A 25,266-nucleotide genomic window follows, 5' to 3' on the forward strand; every position below is an offset into this window, starting at 1 on the left:
TGGCCCAGAAGGGGCAGAAGTGGGGAGACCACCAGGGTGGGCAGGAGCAGGCACCCTGAGAGGAGGGCAGGCCACCAAGCACGTGTGGGTATGAACAGGAACAGCAACAGCAGATGCAGGCAAGGGGAGGCAGCGGGCAGGGTGCAGAGGGCTCCGTCCCTGTGGAGCCTGCCTTTGGGGGAGTCCGGCCGGCACCGCCTCAGCAGCCGGGAGGCCCTGCACCGACTCACCTGAGGGGGAACCTCTCCCCTGGGTCCCGTCCCAGGTGGAAGATCAGGGGCAGCTTCGTGTGGTCTTCCAGATTGTGAGTTGTGACCCCTGAAACATTCTGCCCAGGGCAGAAATCAATGCCCTGCAATGAGAAGAGGGAAGGTGTGTCCTGGAGCCCCTGACCTGTGGCCGTGAGGGGCCTCGTCTGCCCGTGTCCTGGAGCCCCTGACTGCGGCCATGAGGGGCCTCATCTGCCCATGTCCTGGAGCCCCTGACCCGCGGCCGTGAGGGGCCTTGTCTGCCTGTGTCCTGGAGCCCCTAACTGGGGGCCGTGGGGGGGTCTCATCTGCCTGTGCCTAGCAGCGTCCCTGGTACTCAGCATGGTGCAGGGCGCTGGCTAAACGCTGAAGGACTCGCAGGCCCATAAGCATCCTGTGGAGGAGGTGAAGCCACCCGCTCTGGGCCCCTGAGATGAGTAGCTGGCATGCCTCACGTACCCTGTTTTCATGTACCCCTCTTCTTTGCGAGGCAGGCGAGTGTATTTAAAACACCTTAGCCAGCTTCAGATCTGGACTGCCACTAATTTCATGGAGGAAAGCCCCTTTTAACAGCCCACTCTCCGCTGGGGAAGGGAGGGGAGGGGAGGGGGAGGGAGGGGAAGGGAGGCCCTGCCCTGGGAGAAGGGAGAGCCACAATGCTCAGAATCCCTACAGAAACCCTAAGACAGGGAGGAGCAGGTCCAACATGTGAAAGGCAAGAGAAAACACAGAAAACAGAAACAGACCCAGGGAGCTGACACAGATTCACACACTGAAGAAGGGCGAGGATTTTACAGTAACCACAATTCTCTTTCTGCTGCCCCTGGGCTTCCTGATTCGGGAAAGGGGAGGTATGCCTCTAACATTCCCAGAGGGGGTGCTGCAGGCCAAGGGGCTCGTCCGAGGACTGTGCCCAGGACGGCCCTCGCAGGCGGCAATGCTGGGGACCGATGCCCAGGACGGCCCTCGCAGGTGGCAATGCCGGGGACCGATGCCCAGGACGGCCCTCGCAGGTGGCAATGCCGGGGACCGATGCCCAGGACGGCCCTCGCAGGTGACAGTGCCGGGGACCGATGCCCAGGATGGCCCTCGCAGGTGGCAGTGCCCGGGGAATGATGCCCAGGACGGCCCTCGCAGGTGGCAGTGCCCGAGGAACGATGCCCAGGACGGCCCTCGCAGGTGGCAGTGCCCAGGGAACGATGCCCAGGACGGCCCTCGCAGGTGGCAGTGCCCGGGGAACGATGCCCAGGACGGCCCTTGCAGGTGGCAGTGCCAGGGACCGATGCCCAGGATGGCCCTCGCAGGTGGCAGTGCTGGGTAAAACCCGAAAGAAGAGCAGGTGCAGGGCCTGCACAGGGTGGGGAGGAGCCAAAACACTCCTGGGCATCATTGCCCTCCAGACACTGCCTCACGAGCAGCTTCCCTCCTCAGCCTGGGTGCTCAGCCCTCAGCCCCAGTCCTCGCTTCCAGTCTTTAGACTCTCCATTAAACTAAATTATTTTCTTCCCAATTAAGGCAGATTAGCAGGGGGTTCATATCTCAAGACTTTGATGCTGGGAGTGGGTGGGGCTGAGAGAGACCTCTCAGGAGGGGCTGGGGGATGCTGGAGCATGGGGGTCAGCAGGGGCCAGAGAAGACCATGGGGAGGGAGCAGGAGGCTTGAGGCGAGGGCTCGTGGGAGAAAGCCTGGTGCTGACAATGCTGGGGTAGCCTGGGACGGCAGGAGCCCCAGGCCCTGTGCGTGTGGCGTTTCACCCTCCCACGCTGGGGGTTGCTGTGGTGATGCCGATGCTGCGGCCCCCATGTAGCACCTAGGCCAAGCAGGCCACGTCCCTGTCGCCTCCAGCCTGGGGTGTGGGGGAGGCTCAGATGCCCTGGCAGGATGGAGAGGCCCATGGGGGCCACCTGACCAGGGTCTAGGCCACGCCTGTAGCTATGCCGCGGGGCTACTGTCATCACGCGGGGCAGGAACAGGTCCCTCCCTCCTCTCCAGCCTGTCAGCTGCCATGCCCTAGGCCACGCTGAAGGACTGGGGGCCACACAGAGGAGGCTGTGGAGGGGGTGGAGTTCCTGCCTGTCTCACCCTCCTGTGCCTCCCCCAGGACGGTGCTCAGGGGCCACGTCTGGATAGAGATGGGGGCAGCTCCGCCTGCGCCCACGTCCCGAGCCCTGTACCTGTCTGAAGTTCTCCCAGGAGTTGGTCCAGGTCCAGAAGTGAGCCTTGTGCTGCCCGAGGGTGGCCGCCATCAGCGTGTCGCCACGGTAATAGAAGATAGGCCTGTGGGATGGGAGGGGAGGACCATGTAATGACAGGAAGGACACACTGGGTCCACCTGGAGGCTCTGGGCTGCGTCTGTCATCAGTGGCTCATGCCTCCACGTGAGGTCTTGGTTGATACTTTACAAAGATGATTGAAAAGTAAAAAGGCCCGCAAGGTGGCTGGGGCTGGGGTGCCTGGGTGTCCGGGGCTGGGGTGCCTGGATGTCCGGGACTGGGGTGTCTGGGCGGCCGGGGCTGGGGTGCCTGGGTGTCCGGGGCTGAGGTGCCTGGGTGTCTGGGGCTGGGGTGTCTGGGCGTCCGGGGCTGGGGTGCCTGGGTGTCCGGGGCTGGGGTGCCTGGATGTCCGGGACTGGGGTTCCTGGGCAGCTGGGGCTGGGGTGCCTGGGCGGCCGAGGCTAGTGTGCCTGGGCGTCCCCTCATTGCTGGTCCTTAGCGATGCTGGGCCAGGCCCTGGGGAGGGTGGGCAGACAAGAGGATAAGCAGGCGGCACGGGGTCTCCTGACCATGTTGGGCCTGCGAGTCAGGAACGGGGAGTGGGTAACGCAGCTGGGCACCGTCTCTCCCCACAGTGACCAACCACTTGTGCCAGGTCTCGCGAGGAGACAAGTGAGCAAAACTCCCTCTACCCGGCCCCAGATAGCCGGAGGTGGCAGCTGCCTTGGGCCGTCCCCACCTTGTTTCCCGTTGAGGCTTTGGAATCCTCATCCCTTCAGGACCACCCAGGAAACGTGGTTTGAGTGGAATGGTGGCTGCTCTCAGGGGGTAGGAAATGGACTTTGGACACTAAGGATTTGGACAGAAGGTAAGAGCCGGGCCATGGACTTGGCAGAGCAGCGACTTGGATGGAAGGAAGAAGGAAGCTACAGGAAGCCATGAGGCACCAAAAACCAGGCTGGGCAGGGAACAGGGGTGGGGCAGACAGGGGCAGCGTGTGCCCAGGTACAGGCAGGCAACAGGGGTGGGGCAGGCAGGGGCGGCGTGTGCCCGGGCTGCAGGCAGGGAACAGGGGTGGGGCGGGCAGGGGTGGCGTGTGCCCGGGTACAGGCAGGGAACAGGGGTGGGGCGGGCAGGGGCAGCATGTGCCCGGGTACAGACAGGGATGAGGCCCCTCTCCTGGCCTTGCCCTCCCTCCTAAGGCTTTCCTGAAAGCCAGGGCCTCGCTGTGCTTGGACCATCCCCGGATGGCCCCTGCCCCACAGGCAGGTCCCCAGGTCCTCTCGTCACAGGCACCCCGCCTCCTCCTGCCCTGGGCACGAGCACGCCTGTGTCCAGAATGAGGAGGGCTGCTGGGCCTGGGGGTTGCACCTGATCAGCAGCTCTGGGCTTCACTACTTGGATCAGGGGGAAGGGGCCGGGGCAGGTCTAGCACCAACCTGTCCATCAGCCGGCCCTGCAGGAGGGTGGGGAGGAGGTTGAGGCCATCAATGGCCCTGTCGCTGGGCGGCGTCAGGCCCGCAAGGGCCAGGCTGGTGGTGAAGAGGTCCATGATGCTGCCCAGCTGGTGGCTCACCTGAAACACATGGCAGCAACACGGTCAGGGCACTCTGCACCGACCCGATGGGGCTGGGGGCCAATCCCTGGGGGGGCGTGAGCCCCGCTGCCCAGCTGGGTCTACAGATATGCATACATGCTCACTCGCCCACAGCAGGGACTGAGCGGGGTCACAAGGCCTGTGAGAGGCAGAGGGGCCTCAAACCAGGCCCAAAGACCCCAGAGCCAGGCCACGCCCTCACTCCCTGGCACCCTTCTCTGCCCCTGTGGATCAGATGAAAGGAGAATCACAGCCCTCCCAGGGAGATGCCAGGAGGTGCCACCTCTCCAGGCCCACCTGTCCGGAGACGATCAGCCTCGCTCTAACACTGAATGCCCTAAGGCCACTGTGAGCCCTGCCCCTTAAGTCAGAGGAGCAGGTGGAAAAAAACCAGATGTGGAGGGGCAGCTGAGGCTGGACAGGAGCAGCTCCGAGTGGCTGGGGTGGGGACGGCTCCCGACACACCCAGAGAGCTCCAGGACAGGCAGGAGGCTGTCTTTCCCGCCACGCCTTGACCTCCGGAGGGCATGGGCACTGCTGACCAGCCATGACCAGAGCGTGTCATCTGGCTTCCCTCAGTGGCCCTGTCTGCTTTTTGTTTTTTTTTTTTTTTTTTTTTGAGACGGAGTTTTGTTCTTGTCGCCCAGGCTGGAGTGCAGTGGTGCGATCTCAGCTCACCACAACCTCCGCCTTCCAGGTTCAAGCCATTCTCCTGACTCAGTCTCCCAAGAAGCTGGGATTACAGGCGTGTGTCACTACGCTCGGCTAATTTTGTACTTTTAGTAGAGACGGGGTTTCTCCACGTTGGTCAGGCTGGTCTCGAACTCCCAACCTCAGGTGATCCGCCCGCCTCAGCCTCCCAAACTGCTGGGATTACAGGCATGAGCCCGGTGGCCCTGTCTCCTTCTTAACTCAGGGGCTCCAGGCTTGGGTCACTCGACGGGGAGACTGGGGAGGGGGTGGAGACACACCCCTGCCTGGCAAGCTCAGCCCCTGGGGCAGCTGGGCAGGGACCGCCATCCGCTGCCAGGCCCCGGAGCTCCCACCCAGTGTCGACAGCCCTCCCCATGGTCCAGGGGCACCCTCGCCGCCTGCAGCCAGCTCCTCGCTAGGGCAGATGGCGATCGCCAGCTTCTCCAACAGAGGAGCCCTGGCCTCACAGGGACACTCACTCCGCGCTGCAGCCACTCACGGGATGTGGGGTCTGCAGCGCCCAGTGTGGGGCAGGGAATGCAAAGCTCAGCGTTTGCCAGGAAAGTTCAGGAAGCTTTGCAGAGGGTGAGAAGCTTCCCCAGGTCTGGTCAGCAGTGTCTGTGCGACTGCTTCCCGTCCTTCCCGTGTCCTTTAAAGGACAGAATGATAAAGGAAAGAAATCCAGACGCTTTTGTCATCTGAAAAAATAACTGCGGAGCAGTGCTTGTGGTGCCGGCGGGGCGGGCGGGCGGGAGTGGTGTCTGCCGGTCACCGCGTCAGCACGGGCAGGGTCCTCGTGGAGCGTTTTTGAAGAACTCTCCAGGCAGCGATGCCTTCCAGAAACGTCCAGAAACGCAGTGGGCAGCTGCGGCCGTGGGAGAAGTCGCTGAAACCGTTATCAGCGCTTTCGAGACCTCACTCAGAATCCACGGCTGCAGGGACTAAAGCCTCCCCTGCCCAGAGGGAACTGTCGGGACAGACGTCAGGCGCTTTCACTGAAACCCTGTCGTGGTGTCCTGGTGCACAGGCCTGATGCCACCGAATTCAATTTCAGTTTGTGGCCCACGGGAAAAGGCAACTTGGTGGCTCTGGGAAGAGGGTTTCCCTTCCTCAGGTGGGGAGAGGGTTTCCCTTCCTCAGGTGGGGAGAGGGTTTCCCTTCCTCAGGGAGCGAGGCAGATGGCAAGGTTCCAAAACGCTGAAATTGGCATTTTTCTCAGCTGGAGCCTTTCCGTGGGCAGGTGGGTGGGGAGGTCTGTGGGGTACAGATGTCCCTGAACCCACTGGGCATGGAGCCGGGCGGTGCTGGGGTGGCTCCCCTCACCTTTCCCAGGCTGCTGCTGAGCACAGCCACGGGTGGCTCCCAGCCTGGGGAGCAGAGCCCCAGCCCTGTCCTGGCCCGGTGGGCACCCGCTGCAGTGGGGAACCTCACATGTCCCAGACCTACGCAGATCCCGAGTCTCATGCCATCGTCTCCCAGAGCTACGTGGGTCCCGGGTCTCATGCCAACGTCTCCCAGAGCTACGCGGGTCCCGAGTCTCATGCCAACGTCTCCCAGACCTACACAGTTCCTGAGTCTCATGCCAACGTCTCCCAGACCTACGTGGGTCCCGAGTCTTATGCCAACGTCTCCCAGACCTACGCAGTTCCTGAGTCTCATGCCAACGTCACAGTGTTCACTGAATGACCACCGGCCACTCCCTGCAGGTGCCCCCACACAAGAGACCAAATGGCCCATCCCTACCCTCAGGGGGATGGCGCTCAGGGGCATTCTGTCCTAGGGGCACCCCACACCACACAGGAGGCCGTGCCCACCACCCATGCTTCTCCTGCACAAGGCGGTCACTCTCACTGCCACTCTGCCCTTCACACGGAGCCGCAGCTGCCTTTTCAGTGAACCATGGGGTCTCTTCCACCTTCAGGGTCCTGGGAACTTGGGGTAGCCCAGGAGTCCCATGTCAGACAAAGGCTGCCCTGGGCAGGGTCTGAGGGAGGCCCAGACAGCTGTAGAGAACAGGCGCCCTTGGCAGGTGCCGCCCCCAGTCCCACTGGCTGCTGGGGACACAGGGGACTGCCCAGGCATGGTGGGCAGGAATGAAGGCTCCACAGCCAGGCGCCTGCTCCCACCTCTGCCCCCTAGTAATTGGGGGACCCTGACAGACGACTTCCTCTCTGGCCTCAGTTTTCTGATGTGTAGAATGAGTGGGGAAGAGAAGAATCTGGCAGAACAGCAGCCAATCCCTGGGCCTTCAGATGCGCGACCAGGCCAGGCAGCTGAGGCGGCAGACACAACGCGGGCCGCTCATCAGCGGGGCTCGAAACAGGGAGGCCAGCCTGGGTGAGCAGGGAGTGGGGTGGGACACAGCCACAGGGTCCTCAAAAGTGGAACAGGGGCTGGGCGCAGTGGCTCACACCTGTAATCCCAACACTTTGGGAGGCCGAGGCAGGCAGATCACGAGGTCAGGAGATTGAGACCGTACTGGCCAACATAGTGAAACTCCGTCTCTACTAAAAATACAAGAATTAGCTGGGCATGGTAGAGCATGCCTGTAGTCCCAGCTACTCGGGAGGCTGAGGCAGGAGAATCGCTTGAATCTGGGAGGTAGAAGTTGCAGTGAGCCGAGACTGCACTACTGCACTCCAGCCTGGGCAACAGAGTGAGACTTCATCTCAAAAAAAAAAAGTGGAACAGGAAGGCCAAGGACAGATGCCTGCGTGCTGCTGGCTTTGACGGTGGAGGGGCCAGGAGCTCAGGAATGGGGCAGCTACTAGGATTTGGAAAAGGCAGCGAACAGAACATCTCCTGGAGCCTCCAGAAGGAGCTGGCCCCACGCACGTCTTCACTCAGCCCCATGAGCCCCATGTTGACTCTGGCTGTCGTCATGTGTGATGTTCCAGCTGCCACTGGGAGCCCCCCCATCCTCGTGGGGCCACTTGAAGGGGATGGCTGCCTCTGGAGGCCACTGGGAGGGCAAAAGACTGACTAAGAAACAGTGAAGAAACAGCGCTCGTTTACAAACACCAGACTCAGCCCCCTGTGTTGATGGGTATGTCTGGCTCAAGTGCCCATTAGAGAAGACCACACGGTGTGATTCTCCACCGAGGGGCAGCTTCCTGGGCCAGGGGAGATGCAGTGACAGCATTCATGAAGGTGGTCACACTGAGATGGCAGCACGCACCCTCGCCCAGCCAGGGCCCAGGCCACCACCAAGGTCTGCACCCCATGCGGCAGACAGACACCAATGGTCTCGTGTCAGGCTGCTGCTGTTCTCTGAGTGTCCTTAGGACACTGGCCTGAGAAGATGTACTTTGGGGAGAAAAACGACCGATTCTGTAGTAGACAGACAGGTTTTTAAACACTCAGCCTGCTCTATGCCCCTTCTAGAAACTCATGGTGCCCATCAGCATGCTAAAGGCACTGACAAGTCCTGCAGGGAAGAAACCTGTTTAGCTCCATTTAACTCAGGACTGCTGTGGTGACTGGATCACGGATGTCTCCTCACCACACGGTCATTACCAGCACCCATGTGACACACGGCAGTATACGTGGCTCCAGTCCCCACCGAGACCCTTCCTGCCCGTCTGACCGAGCACAGCAAGCCCTACACACTGAGAGCCACCGAGAGGGACCTGGTTCCGAGGAGAGCGGTGAGGCTGAGCGCAGGGTGCGTGGGGAGGAGAGCGGTGAGGCCGAGCGCGGGGTGCGTGGGAGGAGAGCGGTGAGGCCGAGCGCGGGGTGCGAGCGGGGGAGAGCGGTGAGGCCGAGCGCGGGGTGCGTGGGGAGGAGAGCGGTGAGGCCGAGCGCGGGGTGCGAGAGGAGAGCGGTGAGGCCGAGCGCGGGGTGCGTGGGGAGGAGAGCGGTGAGGCCGAGCGCGGGGTGCGAGAGGAGAGCGGTGAGGCCGAGCGCGGGGTGCGTGGGGAGGAGAGCGGTGAGGCCGAGCGCGGGGAGCGAGGGGAGGAGAGCGGTGAGGCCGAGCGCGGGGTGCGTGGGAGGAGAGCGGTGAGGCCGAGCGCGGGGTGCGAGCGGGGGAGAGCGGTGAGGCCGAGCGCGGGGTGCGTGGGGAGGAGAGCGGTGAGGCCGAGCGCGGGGTGCGAGAGGAGAGCGGTGAGGCCGAGCGCGGGGTGCGTGGGGAGGAGAGCGGTGAGGCCGAGCGCGGGGTGCGAGAGGAGAGCGGTGAGGCCGAGCGCGGGGTGCGTGGGGAGGAGAGCGGTGAGGCCGAGCGCGGGGAGCGAGGGGAGGAGAGCGGTGAGGCCGAGCGCGCGCGGGGTGCGTGGGGAGGAGAGCGGTGAGACCGAGCGCGGGGTGCGAGAGGAGAGCGGTGAGGCCGAGCGCGGGGTGCGTGGGGAGGAGAGCGGTGAGGCCGAGCGCGGGGAGCGAGGGGAGGAGAGCGGTGAGGCCGAGCGCGCGCGGGGTGCGTGGGGAGGAGAGCGGTGAGACCGAGAGCGGGGTGCGTGCGGAGGAGAGCGGTGAGGCCGAGCGCGGGGTGCGAGCAGGGGAGAGTGGTGAGGCCGAGCGCGGGGTGCGAGCGGGGGAGAGTGCGGGGAGCGTGGGGAGGAGAGCGGTGAGGCCGAGCGCGGGGAGCGTGGGGAGGAGAGCGGTGAGGCCGAGCGCGGGGTGCGAGCGGGGGAGAGCAGTGAGGCCGAGCGCGGGGTGCGTGGGGAGGAGAGCGGTGAGGCCGAGCGCGGGGTGCGAGCGGGGGAGAGCGGTGAGGCCGAGCGCGGGGTGCGTGGGGAGGAGAGCGGTGAGGCCGAGCGCGGGGTGCGAGAGGAGGAGAGCTGTGAGGCCGAGCGCGGGGTGCGTGGGAGGAGAACGGTGAGGCTGAGCGCGGGGTGCGAGGGGAGGAGAGCGGTGAGGCTGAGCACGGGGTGCATGGGGGAGGTGGCCAGTGAGGGGCGCACACACCCTGGGACGGCTGCAGGCCTGGACCTGCTGCCCGGCAGACGGGTGGACGCTGACTTACCTGGCCTGCAGCGACGTGCCCCGGCCACCACGCGAGGGCAGGCTCCCTCATCCCTCCTTCAAACGTGGTCTGCTTCCCACACAGAAAGGGGCCGTTGCTGCCACCTGGGAGAGAGGGGCCCTTGTCAGGCCACTGGGACCAGATGTCCCCAGGACCTCCCCCTCCCTCCCCACTGAGTCACTGAGACTGGTCATAGGGACAAAGGGCCCGGCCAAGGCACTCTGGCTGGAGTGCATGATCCGAGCCTCAGGGTGGCTCTCCAGGGGCTCATCTGAGATGCCGAGGCTGCAAAGTCTCCTGGAGAAAGTGGGGACATCATGCCCACTGGGGAAATGGAAACGCAACCACATGGTGTCAGCAAGACTCAGAGAGGTACACTCCCGCAGTAGAGGCCCTGGGTGCCACGTGCACAGCTGCCGACTGGTGCTTCCCGAACGTGAATGTTCACAAGCCTCCCGGTGTTTGGGGTACTTAAAACGCAGCCAACTTCTGGCCCCCCCATGGTTCTGACTCAGTCAGTCACAGTGGGGTGTAGGAATCTGTGTTTCTGACAAGCCCCCAAGACCGATTTTGGTTTCTGAACCATCACTTGTGGGAAGTGGTCACGGGGCAAAGGCCAGCTCAGGTGACTACACCATCCCTGGCTCACTTCCAGACATGGAGGAAGGGGGTGGGGGGCCCACGTCAGGGACAAAAGCCACCCCTGCTGCTGTAGCCTGAGCCACTTGAGGCTCTCTCAGCTTCGGGTCCCCTGAATAAAAGGGAAAAAGGAAACGAAGGGGCCGGCTGCGGTGGCTCATACCTGTCATCCCAGTACCTTGGGAGGCCGAAGCAGGGGGATTGCTTGAACTCGGGAGTTCAAGACTAGCCTAGACTGGTTTCTACCAAAGAGAGACCACGGCTAAACCCCATCTCTACAAAAATACAAAAATTAGCTGGGTGTGGCGGCACGTCCTGTAGTCCCAGCTACTCAGGAGGCTGAGGTGGGAGGATTGCTGGAGCCCAGGAGGTCAAGGCTACAGTGAGCTGAGATCACACCACTGCACTCCAGTCTGGGTGACAGAGGGAGACCTCGTTACAAAAAAAAAAAAAAAAAAGAAAGAAAAGAAAAAGTAAGCCAGGCGTGGTGGCTCACACCTGTAATCCCAGCACTCTGGGAGGCCGAGGCAGGTGGATCACAAGGTCAGGAGATTGAGACCAGCCTGGCTAACACGGTGAAACCCCGTCTCTACTAAAAATACAAAAAATTAGCCGGGCGTGGTGGCGGGTGCCTGTGGTCCCAGCTACTCAGGAGGCTGAGGCAGGAGAATGGTGTGAACCCGGGAGGCAGAGGTTGCAGTGAGCCGAGATCACGCCACTGCACTCCAGCCTGGGCGACAGAGCGAGACTCCTTCTCAAAAAAAAAAAAAAAAAAAAAAGAGAGAAAGTATTTTTCCGGCACTGAAAAAGTGAACCATCCAGGGGAGGCAAAGTCACGGCAGCTCCTTCCTGCGCTGCCATCCAACCCCCTGAGCGGCAGCGTGGGGAAGCCTCTGAACGGAACCTCGCAGGCACCTCTGCTCAGAGCCCCTCACGGGCGAACACGCCAACACCCGGAACCCGGCCTGTCTCAGGGAGGGCCCTGGTCACAGCGGCAGAGCCACAGAACCTGTGAAGGGACAAAGGACACTGAGCTGGGGACACTGGCCACTTCTAGGGGACACTCAGGGCTCACAGGAGGCCACGCTGTGCTGCTTCCTTCTCCTTCCCTCCCTCCCTTCTTTCTTTCCTTCTCTCTCTCTCCCATCCTTTTTTTTTTTTTTTGACATGGAGTCTCGCTCTGTCGCCCAGGCTGGAGTGCAGTGGTGCGATCTTGGCTCACTGCAAGCTCCGCCTCCCGGGTTCAAGTCATTCTCTTGACTTAGCCTGCCCAGCAGCTGGGACTACAGGTGCCCGCTACCACGCCTGGCTAAGTTTTTGTTTTTCAGTAGAGACGGGGTTTCACCGTGTTAGCCAGGATGGTCTCTATCTCCTGACCTCGTGATCCACCCGCCTCAGCCTCCCAAAGTGCTGGGATTACAGGTGTGAGCCACCACGCCCAGCCCCCTCCCCTGCTTTCTTTCTCTGGGATGTTCTGTTTCTAGTCTTGTGCTGGGTGCTGGGTGGGTGGGTTCTCATCTTGTTACAAATAGGTACATATGCCATTTGTTGGTATGAAACATGCCATTTGTTGGTATGAAACATTCCGTCATTTAGAAATGAAGACTCAGGTCGCTGGAACCCTTGCCCCTGCTGGCTGCTGGTTGTGGGTGCTGGCGTTGAGGTGGGCCCCCCCGGGCTCCCCATGGGGAATGACGGCCAACACCACCCTCCCCCCACCCAGCACCCTCCCTCCTGGGAGCTGCCTGTAGCCCTCCACACATGGGTCTGTTGGGGGCCTCGACTTGTGGGTCTGACTCCAGTGGGCGGGAGATGGAGCTGTCTGGAGGGCCTGCACGAGAGCCAGGCTCACCCAGGGATGCTATCTGGTGGGACGTGGCGCAAGGGAGCCTATGCTACTGTTTTGGCTTTCAGCTGTGCTGGTTTCTATCACTTGAAACTCTGAAGCCCCCTCTCCCCACAGCACACCGGGCTGTAGGCCCCCCCCCCGCGTGGTCTGGGAAGAGGCTGCAGGCTCCCCCGCGTGGTCTGGGAAGAGGCTGTAGGGCCCCCCTCAGCGTGGTCTGGGAAGAGGCTGTAGGGCCCCCCTCGCGTGGTCTGGGAAGAGGCTGCAGGGCCCCCCCGCGTGGTCTGCTCTGGGAAGAGGCTGCAGGGCCCCCCCGCGTGGTCTGGGAAGAAGCTGCAGGGCCCCCCTCTGCGTGGTCTGGGAAGAGGCTGCAGGGCCCCCCTGCGTGGTCTGGGAAGAGGCTGCAGGGCACCCCCCAACCCGGTGTGGTCTGGGAAGAGGCTGCAGGGCCCCCCCGCGTGGTCTGCTCTGGGAAGAGGCTGCAGGGCCCCCCCGCGTGGTCTGGGAAGAGGCTGCAGGGCCCTCCCGCGTGGTCTGGGAAGAGGCGGGTTCAGGTTTGTTGGCGCTGGGGATGGGTCAGGCATTCATCAGTGCCGAGCGGGGGAAAGGCTGAAGCTCCATCCCAGGAACCACTTGATGGGGCTGTGGTGGGGGCAGGAGCCCATCTTCATGGAGGCGGCCTGGCCCCTGGGTGACCAGGTCCAGGCCACACTCACAGGGCTGCTCGGGGTCTTGGGTGCTGGCGCCCATCTCAGCAGGGACACCCCGCTCCACCGCAGCAGGGACACCCTGCTTCACCGGCCCTGCTGTTTCCATGCGGCCTCCAAAGCCTCTGGCCTCCGGGGTCACCCTTCGGGAGGTGTCAGCCTCTTCCAAGACAAACCCTCTCCCCTGTGTCACCTCCTCCCCACCCCCAAGTTCAAGGTCACTCCTGCTTCCAGGTTAGTCCTGGGCCAGAAGGGCCTTGCTCGAGGCTTGGTGACATCTGCTCCTCCCACTGGACCCAGAGGGACCCTTCATGCTCTGCCCACCACAGACCCCGTGGGCATAGCCGGTCCAGGCACTCTTCGCTGACACGCTGGCTGTGGGGAAACAGTGAGAAATGACGACGAGCACTCACCTTGTTCGGGGGCGGAAATGAGGGCAGCGCCGTTGTCCGACGTGAAGAAGACGAAGGTGTTGTCCGCGACGTGCAGGTCTTGGAGGAGCTCCAGCATCTTCCCAATGCTGTCATCAATCTCCCGGACGGCGTCTCCATACCTGCAGGATGGTGACAAAAGGCATCTCCATACCTGGAGGATGGTGACAAATGGATCAGGCAGCCAACGGCATACTGTGATTCACGGAGTACATTAAATCATAACTTCTCAGACCACAGTGAAACTGGCCGGCCTCTTCCCAGAAGAGGAATGGCTTCAGTTCAAGTTCATGTGGCTTATGAACGACAGAGCCAGCACCCCCACCGCAGCCCTCCTCTGCTGATCCCAGGCCAGCGGATGGCTTCAAAGGGGTGGGGTTGCTCTCGCCTTTCCATAATTGGCACTAAATGCCACGGTACTGAGTGTCCCATCTCTGGAGTCGTCAAGCACAGCTGGGGCCTCCAGCGCGGTCTATGCTCCATGGAGCCAGGACTCACCGCCCTCGCTGACTGGTGCCCAAGAAGGGTTTGGAGGCATAGACGGGTGCGTGCGTGGCGTCGACAGCCCAGTATAGGAAAAAGGGGTGGTGCCGTGCCTGTCTCTTAATGAAGTCCAGAGCTTCCTATGGAGAGAGCCACACTGTCGTCCTCCAGCCTCAGGCCGACCTCCTCATGCCTCCCACGGTCCCCATCCCCACACGTCCCACGGGGCGAGGTTGGTGCGGTCCCCGTCCCCACACGTCCCACGGGGCGAGGTTGGTGCGGTCCCCGTCCCCACGCGTCCCACGGGGCGAGGCTGGTGCGGTCCCCGTCCCCACGCGTCCCACGGGGCGAGGCTGGTGCGGTCCCCGTCCCCACGCGTCCCACGGGGCGAGGTTGGTGCGGTCCCCGTCCCCACGCGTCCCACGGGGCGAGGTTGGTGCGGTCCCCGTCCCCACGCGTCCCACGGGGCGAGGTTGGTGCGGTCCCCGTCCCCATGCGTCCCACAGGGCGAGGTTGGTGCGGTCCCCATCACCTGCAGGTAGATCTGGGTGAGGTTGGCTTCCCCCGTCTTCAGATTAATAGGAAATTCTTCATAATATCTGAAAAGAACACAGATCCAGACAGACTTCAGAATTTAGGCCAAGAAAGTCCCGTTCTCTCTGACTTCACCAGCAAAACCATGGGCTTCATTTAAAAGAAGGCTGGGGCTGGGCGTCATGGCTCACGCCTGTAATCCCAGCATTTTGGGAGGCTGAGGAAGGTGGATCATGAGGTCAGGAATTTGAGACCAGCCTGGGCAACATGGTGAAACTCTGTCTCTACTAAAAATACAAAAATCAGCTCGACGTGGTGGCGCACGCCTGTAATCCCAGCTACTTGAGAGGCTGAGGCAGGAGAATTGCTTGAACCTGGGAGGCGGAGGTTGCAGTGAGCCGAGATCGCGCCACTGCACTCCAGCCTGGGTGACAGAGCAAGATCCTGTCTCAAGAAAAAAAAAAAAAAGGAAGCCTGGAAATGAAATGTCCACTCAGGGAACAGACCAAGCTGGACGCATCCCTCGCTCCCCCAGGGCACGGTCTTGCATCTGATGACCTGGCCGAGGCCGGTGCTGCAATAACCTGCCACATGGGAAGATGGGGGAATGGGGCTGAGGGCACGACACCAAGGTGAAGGCAGTGAGGCGGCTGTGGCCACTCGGCTGGGGCTGGGGAGCCGCCGCTCAGGCCATGGGGCTCGTTCTGAAGCAGTTGCAGTGCTGGCTGTCCCAGCCTGTGACTACTGCCAACCACAGAACTGCACACTTCAAATGGGGGCTGTGCGGTGCGACTCCCACACCTCCACGGGGCTCTATCTAGAAAAAGGCAGCAAGCTGGTGCCACTTCTGGTCACCGTCACGTAACGAATGAGCACTTCCGCCAAGAAAAGTCAAGTTAAGCAAAATAAAATTCACAAAAGATGAGGGTCCCGGACCCGGCGCTGCCGTGTCAAGAGGCGCTGCCCCCACGCCCGGGCACCAGGACGGCTCCGTCTGGACAGCGGCTTTTGCTCCTGGTGTGGCTCCCGGTGGGGGTTTCATCCCACCTCCTGTCCTGCCCATGTCCCTGGACGTCTGGAGCACAGCCGGCCTCCCCACCCGTAGACCACATGGGCAGTACCCTGACAGCTAGGGCAGACCGTGCGGGCTCGCTCTGCTGGGGGCCTTCCTCTCTCAGGACAGCTAAAGGGATCTACGACCCTGAAAAGGTGGGAAACCCCAGGCGGGAGTCTCATAGGCTCTGGGGCAAAACTTGGTGGGACAGAAGCCACCAAACCAAAGCCCTCAGTGCCCGGGGACCCAGGGACAGCCCAGCCCTCGTGAGTGGCGACTTGAGCCCACCAGTGCTAGAGGCGGGGGGCAGGCACGCCGGGCACAGCAGTTCAGGACGTGGGAGGGGAAGGGCTGGGGCTCCATTACCTGCCAACCATCTCCCAGTCCCTGTACACAGGGATGTTGGGCCTGGCCTTGTTGTCATAAGGTCCAAAGTGGCAGTTGGGGGATCCAAACCACTCATCAAATCCGTGCTTCAGGGGGTGGAACTGGGGCCTGTGACCCAGATGCCTGGAAACAGGAACCCAGGACACTTCAGGGACCCCACGTGGGGACACTCGGAAGTTCTGAGCAGCAACAGATCAACCACCTTCACAAAATTCTTGTTAAGACGAGCACCCTCCAGCACTGAGTATGGGCTATGCCTGGGCACGGCAAGGACAAAAGACCAAGGCCTCACCCGAGGAGGGTGCTGGCACTGCCCGCCTACCCTGCACAGTGTCTGGGCACAACCGAGGGCGGCAGGCATGGCGGCTGCCGGGGTTCCCGCACCATGAAGGGCGGTGTATCGTGAGGAGCCTCCCAGACGCCTGGAACCCGCCTGACATGCCGCTCGTGGCCCCGGCTCCTTCCTTCCACTTTTACTGAACTCCCAGGAGAGTTTCGCGGGTCGTGCCTCGAACCCAAGTGTGTCTCCTCTGGGTTTTCCAGGGCAGAAAATATTTCCTGCCAGGTAATTACTGGGTCTCTCCACATCGAGGCGCTCAGAGTCTCATCTCCCAGTTCAGGGCAATGGCCCCAGGATGACAACAGGGCGGGGCGTTATGTGCCGTGCGGGAGCCCTGGGGCCTGCCAGCTGTACCCACATCCCCAGGGCCCTGGCAGAGGCAGGGATTAGAGTGACAAGAGAACGTGGCAGTGTGGCCACACTGATGACCTCCACCAACCGTTCTCCTGGGACCGGGGTTCACCTGCTGGGAATGGCCATCGCCAGGCATCACACCCCAGGCCTGTGGGAACCCCTCCAGACCCCATCCCGCACTCCCCTTCTGACAATCCCCTGAAGACCTTGAGCTCCCACCCTCTGGTGGCACCTAATCTCTTGTCCTCCGGCCCACAGCAGCCCTGCAGGCCACACCTCTGTGCCCACTTGCCCCGGCCCCCAGGCCAGCTGTCCGGGTTTCCTTGCACGGCCTGTCCTGTCCTGGAACGAATCCAGCTTGTGGCTGCTCTTCAGAACAGGCTGCAGGAGAGGTGGTATGAGATGGCTTCTAGGCACGGCCATGGGTGGGTCTCACGTCAGTCGCCTGTCGTCTGAGGGAAGTTCTTCTGCAGCTACGGCTTTGAAAGCAGCATCCCCGAGGCAGATTTCCCCAAGGCAGATTTCACCAAAGCAGATTTCTGCTGCCTCCCTGGACATGGCCTCTGCACCCTGGACCTCCCGAGCTGCCTCTCCCCATCTCCTCTCTCAGGTAAGCACACCTGGACCTCTCTGTGACCTCAGAGCTCCCTTGGCTGCCAACTCCGGGCTATTTCCTTTGGGTCTTCAGCACTTGGGCCCATTGCTAGAGCACCCTGACATCCCTGAACACCCCAGGCAGGTCACTACCCAGCCACAGGGGACACTCGTGCGTCCACGTCCGCAGGTCACCGCCTGGCCACAGGGGACACTCGTGCGTCCACGTCCGCTGATCACCGCCCGGCCACAGGGGACACTCGTGCGCCCACGTCCGCAGGTCACCGCCCGGCCACAGGGGACACTCGTGCGTCCACGTCCGCAGGTCACCGCCCGGCCACAGGGGACACTCGTGCGTCCACGTCCACAGCGCAAAGGCCTTGCTCAGGGGAAGCACACGGGCAGGACGCTACAAAATTAAGCTGTCAGCTCAACGTCCTTGTCCAAAAGCAGCAGTGGGGCCTGGCACTCACCAGCAGGTGACCTGGAGCAGGGAGTGTCCACGGCCCTCTGGGACTCAAGTCCCTGCCCTGCACACACACGTGGCTTCAGGCAGATCAAGCAGCCTCTTTTTGAGTCCAGGTGAGGGGCCTCAGGGAAGTCTGAGTCATGGCTGACAACACCCCTACTGCCCTGAGAGGGGATCCTGCTGGGATAGGGACCCCCCCACCTGACTGAGCAGCCACTGTAGGACCCAGCGCGGGCCATCCAGCCACTGCACCATGTGCGGGAGGAGCCTGGGGCTCTGAGGTCTGCCTGGCTCCTGCTCCCACTCCTTGGGGTCCCCTCTCTCCCGTCGACGGCTGTTCAGGAGCCTCGAGGCCTCTATGGAGACCCACTCCCTGTCTAGCTCTGGCCACCGGCACCAATGACCATGCATAGGAGGCTGCTGGGCCCAAGACAGAGCTGCCAGGCCAGGCGGAGAGCTCTGGTCACTGTGGGGCTTGTCACTTGGAGAGGCCACCGGCTCTTCCTCCTGTTGGCACAGCGCTCACGTGCTCCAGTGGCCCTCGGGGGCTGACTTCTGCCATGGCCCCTGGCACTGGCTCAGGGACTATGCAGGCTGTGTGGGGCCCAACCTCCCTGTGTGAGGACTCTGCAGCTGCTGTGCCCATCAGCTCTGCCCTGTGCTTTCTGAGAGCTCAGCTCGGCAGACTGCTTCCTCTCATCTGAAGAATGATGAAGTGCTCCCTAGGCAGCCTCTGGGTCCTTCTCATCCAGTGATCAAGCTCAGCAAATTCCTGGCTGCCATGACCATCTACATCCAAGGAGCATCCATCCGAAGGGGACCGGCAGGAGCCACAGGCAGCCGACTGGGGATCACAGAGGCTGGGAAAGCAGCAAGGGCTTCCTGGAGGAGGAGGCATGCAGACCTGACAGGCGGGGAACGCTCCAACAGGTGGAGAGAAATTCGGGACAGGTGACTCCTACCCAACCCTCTAGGCTCACTCAGGCGTCCCAGAGAGTAAAAGAAATGAAACATCCCGTGCGCCTGAAACCGCAGCCTGGGGGCTGTGTAGCACCCAAGCTCTCATCAGCTCAGGATTTCATCAACTGCTAGGCTGTTCCTCTCCTTCCTGGTGGCTTCTTTGTGGTTTAGACCAGAGCTTTCACCATCCAACAGGCCCCTAGGGTGGACAGGCAGCTCCTCCGCCATGGCTCCTGTGTGTAATGACGTGGCCCCTCCAAGGACGACGTGGCAGGAGGCAGCCGGGGGGCAGTGGTGGCGGGTGCTAGGGGCTGTGACTCGAGGGACGACGGTGACAGGCCTGCGGAGTCTGATGCCGCAGGATACTCGCGGCTGTGGGACCAGCCTGGTGACCTGAGATCCTGCTGGCAAGGTCATGCTGGCCTGCACAGGGACGCTGGAGACACCTGAACACACCCAGAATCAGCTTCCGTTTCCCACCCAAGACACCCTCCTCATTTGGAAGCTTGTGGCCATGTCCCCTGGAACCAAGGCCAGGAAGTGGGTGGAGCAGGACGCCTGGGCAGGCGTGGCCGGGAGACTTACCACTTGCCGACAATCTTGCTGACGTAGCCGGCCTTCTTCAGAAGCTCCGGCAGGAGCTGCTCCGAGTCTGGGATGCCGCCCACGATCTCCTGCGGTGTGTAGGCTGGAAGAGCAGTGCTGGGTGAGCCCCGAGGAGACCGCGAGAAGCTGCCACCAACCCCATCCTAACAGGACACTGGGGGCTGCGTCCACACATCCTAACAGGACACCGTCCCCTCGGGGTCAAAGGCTGTGCCTGGGGGCTGCGCGTCCACAGGGCATGGCACTTCCCAGGATTTTTCCAGGCACCACTCAGAGCCAGTGCCATCACCAGAGGGTGGGGACGGGGCAGACTCCGTGCCCCCCAGCGCCTTCCTTGGGCCTCCTGCCCACCCTCAGGCCCCACCCTGCCTCTCAGGCCAGCCTCCCACCTGCCTGGTCTCCAGGGGTCTCTGGAATATGCCACGTGATGCTGCACTGCCCCACCCTGCCTCCCCGTCCTTCCCTTTCCTCAAATGTCACTGGAAATCCCACTTCCCCTGTGAGATGCCCCTGGGGAGCCCATCTAAACCCCTCGAGCACAGCGATTCCAGAACATTCCAGAACTGCCACTGATGCCACAGCCCCGGCCTCCCTGTGGGTGTGCGGCTCATCCGCCTGGGGAGTGGGAGCTTCTGGGGTGGGGGTGCCAGCTCAGCTCCTTAGGCCAGACTGGGAACCCTCCGCTCAGTCCCCGCTGGGCCAGGGCAGAGAAGGAAGCCAGCTAGGGGAGCCTGCATTTCCACCCGAGTCCCGGAGACCCGGGCACCACCGGTACCCCACCTGCAGCTTGCCACCCGAGTCCGGAGACCCAGGCACCACCGGTACCCCACCTGCAGCTTGCCACCCGAGTCCGGAGACCCGGGCACCACCGGTACCCCACCTGCAGCTTGCCACCCAAGTCCGGAGACCTGGGCACCACCGGTACCCCACCTGCCCAACCCTGCACCCCAAGGGTGTCCCTGGAGGCAGCGGGCAACCTACCGTTTCTGGCATGGGCATTGGTGGTGTAGAAGCCATTGCGGATGGGTAGCCGTCCTGTGAGCAGTGCCGCCCTCGCTATGTGGAGGTGACAGAAACAGAAACTGGATGAGAAGGGTGTGGCTCAGACCCCGGGTGTCAACAAGAGCCCCACCGAGTAGACAGACGCGTGACAGACGAGGCACGCGCAGGTTTACAAGGGGCTGCCACGCCTGTCAATCCCCGTTAGCGTCTCCACCACCTGGGTGGGGCACAGCACCCACTGCACTGAAGGACGCGTGGCCCTTGGGCCCTGCAGCTCAGCGTTGTCCCCAAGACCCCGCCTCCTTTCGCAGGCTCCTGGGACACCCACTGGGCGTGCAGGTCCACGTGCCCCCATCCTCGAGCACCAGCCCCGTGCCCTGCCTTCCCCTCTTCCTCATGATCAACACCATGTTTCTGTCTCCAGCAGGAGAGACTCTCCCCAGGGAGGGAGGGAGTGGGACTCCTGCTTCCCAGGTACCCTGAGACGGAGCCACACTGCAGCACCTCTCCCCAGGCGGCCACAGCACTCGACTCTGGGAAACAGAGAACAGCAGCCACCAACAATACTGCAACTTCGACCCTGAAAACCCAGCAGGTGCCGCACCCCACATGGCACGGAGCCGGGCTGGGACTTGATGAGAAAGGCCTGAGCGCTCCTGCCACCCTCCCTGCAGTAGTAGGAATAGACAAGGTCGATGCAGCCGCCCAGAGTCAGGGCTGGAAGGACCCGGGAGGCCTCGGCCTGCTGGGCTCACCCCTTCCTGGGGGCGAGGGCCCCGCTGACTTACATGGCGAGCACAGAGGGTTGGCAGAATAGAAGTTTGGGAAAAGCATCCCTTCTGCAGCCATCCGGTCCAAATTCGGGGTCTCTCTGGAGGGCTCTCCATACACCCCGAGGTCGCCCCATCCCATCTGCAGGGAAGAGCACGGGGAGGAGGAATGAGCGCCTTCTGCAGGTGCTTCTGGCCTGGGGAGCTGCCCATGGTGCCAAGAGTGTGTTGGGGACCGTGGGAGCCAGTGCCACCCTGTTCCCCAGCCAGCGGCAGAGCTCGGCCAAACCCCAGCATCGCCTGCGTGCGTGCACAATGGGGCCGCTCCACAGTCAGCCCAAACCCCAGCATCGCCTGCGTGCGTGCACGATGGGGCCGCTCCACAGTCAGCCCAAACCCCAGCATCGCCTGCGTGCGTGCACGATGGGGCCGCTCCACGGTCAGCCCAAACCCCAGCATCGCCTGCGTGCGTGCACGATGGGGCCGCTCCACGGTCAGCCCAAACCCCAGCATCGCCTGCGTGCGTGCACGATGGGGCCGCTCCACGGTCAGCCCAAACCCCAGCATCGCCTGCGTGCGTGCACGATGGGGCCGCTCCACGGTCAGCCCAAACCCCAGCATCGCCTGCGTGCGTGCACGATGGGGCCGCTCCACGGTCAGCCCAAACCCCAGCATCGCCTGCGTGCGTGCACGATGGGGCCGCTCCACGGTCAGCCCACGCTGGCTTTCGCCTCCACTTCTGCTTGGTCTTCATGTGGGGTATTTGTCCGTCTGCCTCCTCCCAGCCTGACATCAGCATCTGCATGCTCGCAGGAGCTGGCCTCTAAACACGTGCATCTATTTTCAACATAAATACACAGGCCCTCGTATGTCTGTACAAATCTAGATGTCAGAGTCAACTGGTAACTGTCCCCCAGAAGCCCAGTTATCGTGTGACCCTGCAGTTCCACGCTGCAACTCCACTCCTAGCTGTACACCCAAGAGACTGAAACTTATGTCCACACGCAGACCTGCATACGAGCGTCCAGGGCAGCGCGACTCAGTGGCCAAAAGGCAGGAGCATCCTGAGCGCCCATCGGCAGACGACAAAGCGCAGCCCGCGTGTACTACGTGGGTGTGGCCGCATTTGGAAGTAGGGTCTCTGCAGATGTAGTGAGCTAAGATGAGGTCACGCTGGGCCAGGGTGGGCCCTCAATCCTATGACTGGGCCCTTAGAGACGCAGACGTGCAGTAGAGATGCCGGGTGAAGGCCGAGGCCGAGACTGGAGTGACGCAGCCACCAGCCAGGGGACAGTAAGGACCTTCCTGGAGAGCCTCAGGGGGAGGGGCCCGGCTGACACCTTGATTTTGCACTTCTGGCCTCCAGAATCCGGCAAGAATCCATTTCCGCTGTCTGAGGCCACCCGGCCTGTGGTAACGTGTTATGTCTCGGGAAACTCACGCACGTACCGCGGCACACTATCCAGCCATCGAAAGGAAGGGCACCCCACACCGTGCACGGCCCTGGAAAGCTTCACGTGAGGGAAGGAAGCAGACACAAGGGCCACACAGGCTGTGATTTGCTCATTAAGCCTCCGGAACAGGCCGGTCCGCAAAGGCAGGAGGCGGCTGAGTGGCTGCTGGGGCTGGGGCTGGGTGCTGGGGAGGGCCTGCTGATGAGTACCGGTTTCTTCTTGGGATGGACTGTTTGGAAGCAGGTAGAAGGGATGGAGGCACCACGCTGTGAATGTACTGTGCCCGAGTGGTGCACGTTAAGGTGGCTGTCATGGTCAATTTTACGTTCTGTGTATTTTACAATAAAAACCCCAAGCAGGAGGACGGGTGAGCACAGGGCAGGAAGCACGGAGGCTGGGGTGATGCCAGGAGGCCGGGGTGATGCCAGGTGTGATGGCACCAGCACAGCAAATGCCCCTGGCAAACTCCGGAGGTGAGTGGCAGCGGCGGTGTTCACGGAAAAATTCCTCAAACTTTACAGTGTGTATTGTTGAAAAAAAGTGCTTTTAAACAGGCAGTGGGCCAGGACTTTGCTCTAGAAGGAGAAGGGGAGGGCACCGCCTGGGGCTTTGGCTCTCCTCGGATCCTCCAGCCGTCTCCCTGAGTGCCCACCTCAGCAGGAGCCTGGTAGAAGCCAACACTCCGAGGCCCCTCTGCCCGGCCTGTCTTCCTTCCCTAAGGACATATTCCCTCCTGAGGTGCTCCAAGCACCAACCAAGACACCAGAGAAGTGACTGTGCCTGCCTGGGCCCCTGCCCTCTACAGGCCACCTTCAGCAGCTTCGGCAGCACAAACACACAACACCTGGGAAAGAACACATTCTAAACACAACGACCAAGTTCACAGGCCCAGCTGAATTCAGCCACCACGTTCACAGGCCCAGCTGCATTCAACGCATATTTATTTCTGAAACCAATCTGAATGCAAATATGGATATTTAGAGCTTGCATCAGCAAATGCATTATGTAAAGGGCCTCACAGCAAATCCTTTCAGCTTTGTAGGCCATATGGGGCTGTCACAGCCCCTCAGCCCTGCCACAAGCCAGCATGCAAGCAGATGTGCACGCTCTGTGCCAATAAAACTTTATTCATCAACATCTGAATTGCATATAATTTTTCATGTCACAAAATATTATTCTTTTGGTTTTTTGAACAATTTAAAATTATAAAACCCATCCCTGGCTTATGGGTTTAAAAAACGGCAGGTGGTGGGCCGGGCTCAGTGGCTCACGGCTGTAATCCCAGCACTGTGGGAGGCCGAGGCGGGTGGATCACCAGGTCAGGAGACAGAGACCACCCTGGCTAACACGGTGAAACCCCATCTCTACTAAAAATACAAAAAATTAGCCAGGCATGGTGGTGGGCACCTGTAGTCCCGGCTACTCGGAGTATAGTAGCCGGCAGGAGAATCGCTTGAACCTGGGAGGCGGAGGTTGCAGTGAGCCAAGATTGCACCACTGCACTCCAGCCTGGGTAACAGAGCGAGACTCTGTCCCAAAACCACAACAACAAAACCCAGCAGGTGGTTCACATTTGACCCATGGGCTGGAGTTGGCCAATCTCTGTCTTAGTGAAAGTGCAGCTACCCTATCTTGAAAGGCAATCATGGGGCTGGGTGCGGCGGCTCACGCCTGTAATCCTAGTACTTTGGGAGGCTGAGGTAGGCGGATCACAAGGTTAGGAGTTCGAGACCAGCCTGGCCAATATGATGAAACCCCGTCTCTACTAAAAACACAAGAATTAGCTGGGCATGGTGGCGGGCACCTGTACCAGCTACTTGGGAGGCTGAGGCAGGAGAATCGCTTCAACCCAGGAGGCGGAGCTTGCAGTGAGCCGAGATTGTGCCACCGCACTCCAGCCTGGGTGACAGAGCAAGACTCCGTCTCAAAAAAAAAAAAAAAAGGCACGAGAGGATCACTTAAAGCCAGGAGTTCGAGACCAGCCTGGACAACACAGCAAGACTCCATCTCTAAAAAAAAAAAATAGCCAAGTGTGGTGGTGTGCACCTGTGGTCCCAACTACTCAGGAGGCTGAGGTAGGAGGATCACTTGAGGCCAGGAGGTTGAGGCTGCAGTGAGCCATGATCACACCACAGCACTCCAGCCTGGGCAACAGGGTGAGACACTCTCACTAAACAAACAAACAAACAAAAGATCATGGCCCAGCAATTCCACTTGTAGGAGTTTATCCTAAGAAAATAATTACAGCTATGTATAACCCATTATGCCAATTTAAAATTGTGGTTGAGATACTGGGAACAGAAATTTGGTTAAATAAATCACAGTTCATCTGTGTTAATGGGTGGAGCTGTATCCCCAAAAGTTATGCTGAAATCTTGGCCCCAGTGTAGCTCAGCATGTGACCTTAGAAACAGGGTTGCCGCAGATACGATTCAGTAAGATGAGGTCATTAACATGGGGGTGGACCCTCATCCCACACACTGCAGTCCTTATAGGAGACAGGGCGAAGGTGGCTGTGCGGCAATGGGGTCAGAGGCGGGAGACACACAGCCGTGGGCTCCGGACGGCTGGGGGCCACCAGAAGCTGCAGGGGCAAGAGGTCCCTTGCAGGTTTCCGAGGGAGTGAGGTCCTGCCCACACCTTGATCTCAGACTTCCGGCCTCCAGACCGAGACAGAATGCGTTTCTGGTGTGTTTTTTTTTTTTTTTTTGAGACGAAGTCTTGCTGTTGTCGCCCAGGCTGGAGGACACGATCTCGGCTCACGGCAACCTTTGCCTCTCGGGTTCAAGCGATTACTCCTGCCTCAGCCTCCCAAGTCGCTGGGATTATAGGCGCCCTCCATCACGCTCAGCTAGTTTTTGTATTTTTAGTAGAGACGGGGTTTCGCCACGTTGGCCAGGCTGGTCTCGAACTCCTGATCTCCG

At 61.4% G+C, this 25,266-nt stretch overlaps 1 protein-coding gene across 6 annotated transcripts in view; it reads right to left on the reverse strand.

Moving 5' to 3' along the window:
• The window catches only part of GALNS (galactosamine (N-acetyl)-6-sulfatase), a 44,336-nt gene that overhangs the window by 8,806 nt on the left and 10,264 nt on the right, over positions 1-25,266 (reverse strand). For 4 of the 6 annotated variants that reach the window (XR_008672380.2, XM_031006644.3, XM_063700392.1 and 1 more), the window contains exons 2-12: positions 20,907-21,030; positions 20,098-20,172; positions 19,096-19,198; positions 15,773-15,916; positions 14,351-14,417; positions 13,834-13,958; positions 13,318-13,457; positions 9,713-9,816; positions 3,902-4,038; positions 2,424-2,526; positions 231-352 (exon numbers count right to left, since the gene is read on the reverse strand). Coding sequence is in view for 5 of the 6 variants with exons in the window: in XM_031006644.3 (XP_030862504.1) it covers positions 231-352; positions 2,424-2,526; positions 3,902-4,038; positions 9,713-9,816; positions 13,318-13,457; positions 13,834-13,958; positions 14,351-14,417; positions 15,773-15,916; positions 19,096-19,198; positions 20,098-20,172; positions 20,907-21,030 (1,244 nt within the window). In the remaining variant the exon portion in view is untranslated. Of the gene's footprint in view, positions 1-230; positions 353-2,423; positions 2,527-3,901; positions 4,039-9,712; positions 9,817-13,317; positions 13,458-13,833; positions 13,959-14,350; positions 14,418-15,772; positions 15,917-19,095; positions 19,199-20,097; positions 20,173-20,906; positions 21,031-21,555; positions 21,869-25,266 lie in introns of those variants that run through there. The other 2 variants (XM_055364513.2, XM_031006646.3) reach the window with 2 other exon arrangements.

This window comes from Gorilla gorilla, chromosome 18 (assembly GCF_029281585.2).
Source record: "Gorilla gorilla gorilla isolate KB3781 chromosome 18, NHGRI_mGorGor1-v2.1_pri, whole genome shotgun sequence".
Classification (NCBI taxonomy): Eukaryota; Metazoa; Chordata; class Mammalia; order Primates; family Hominidae; genus Gorilla; species Gorilla gorilla.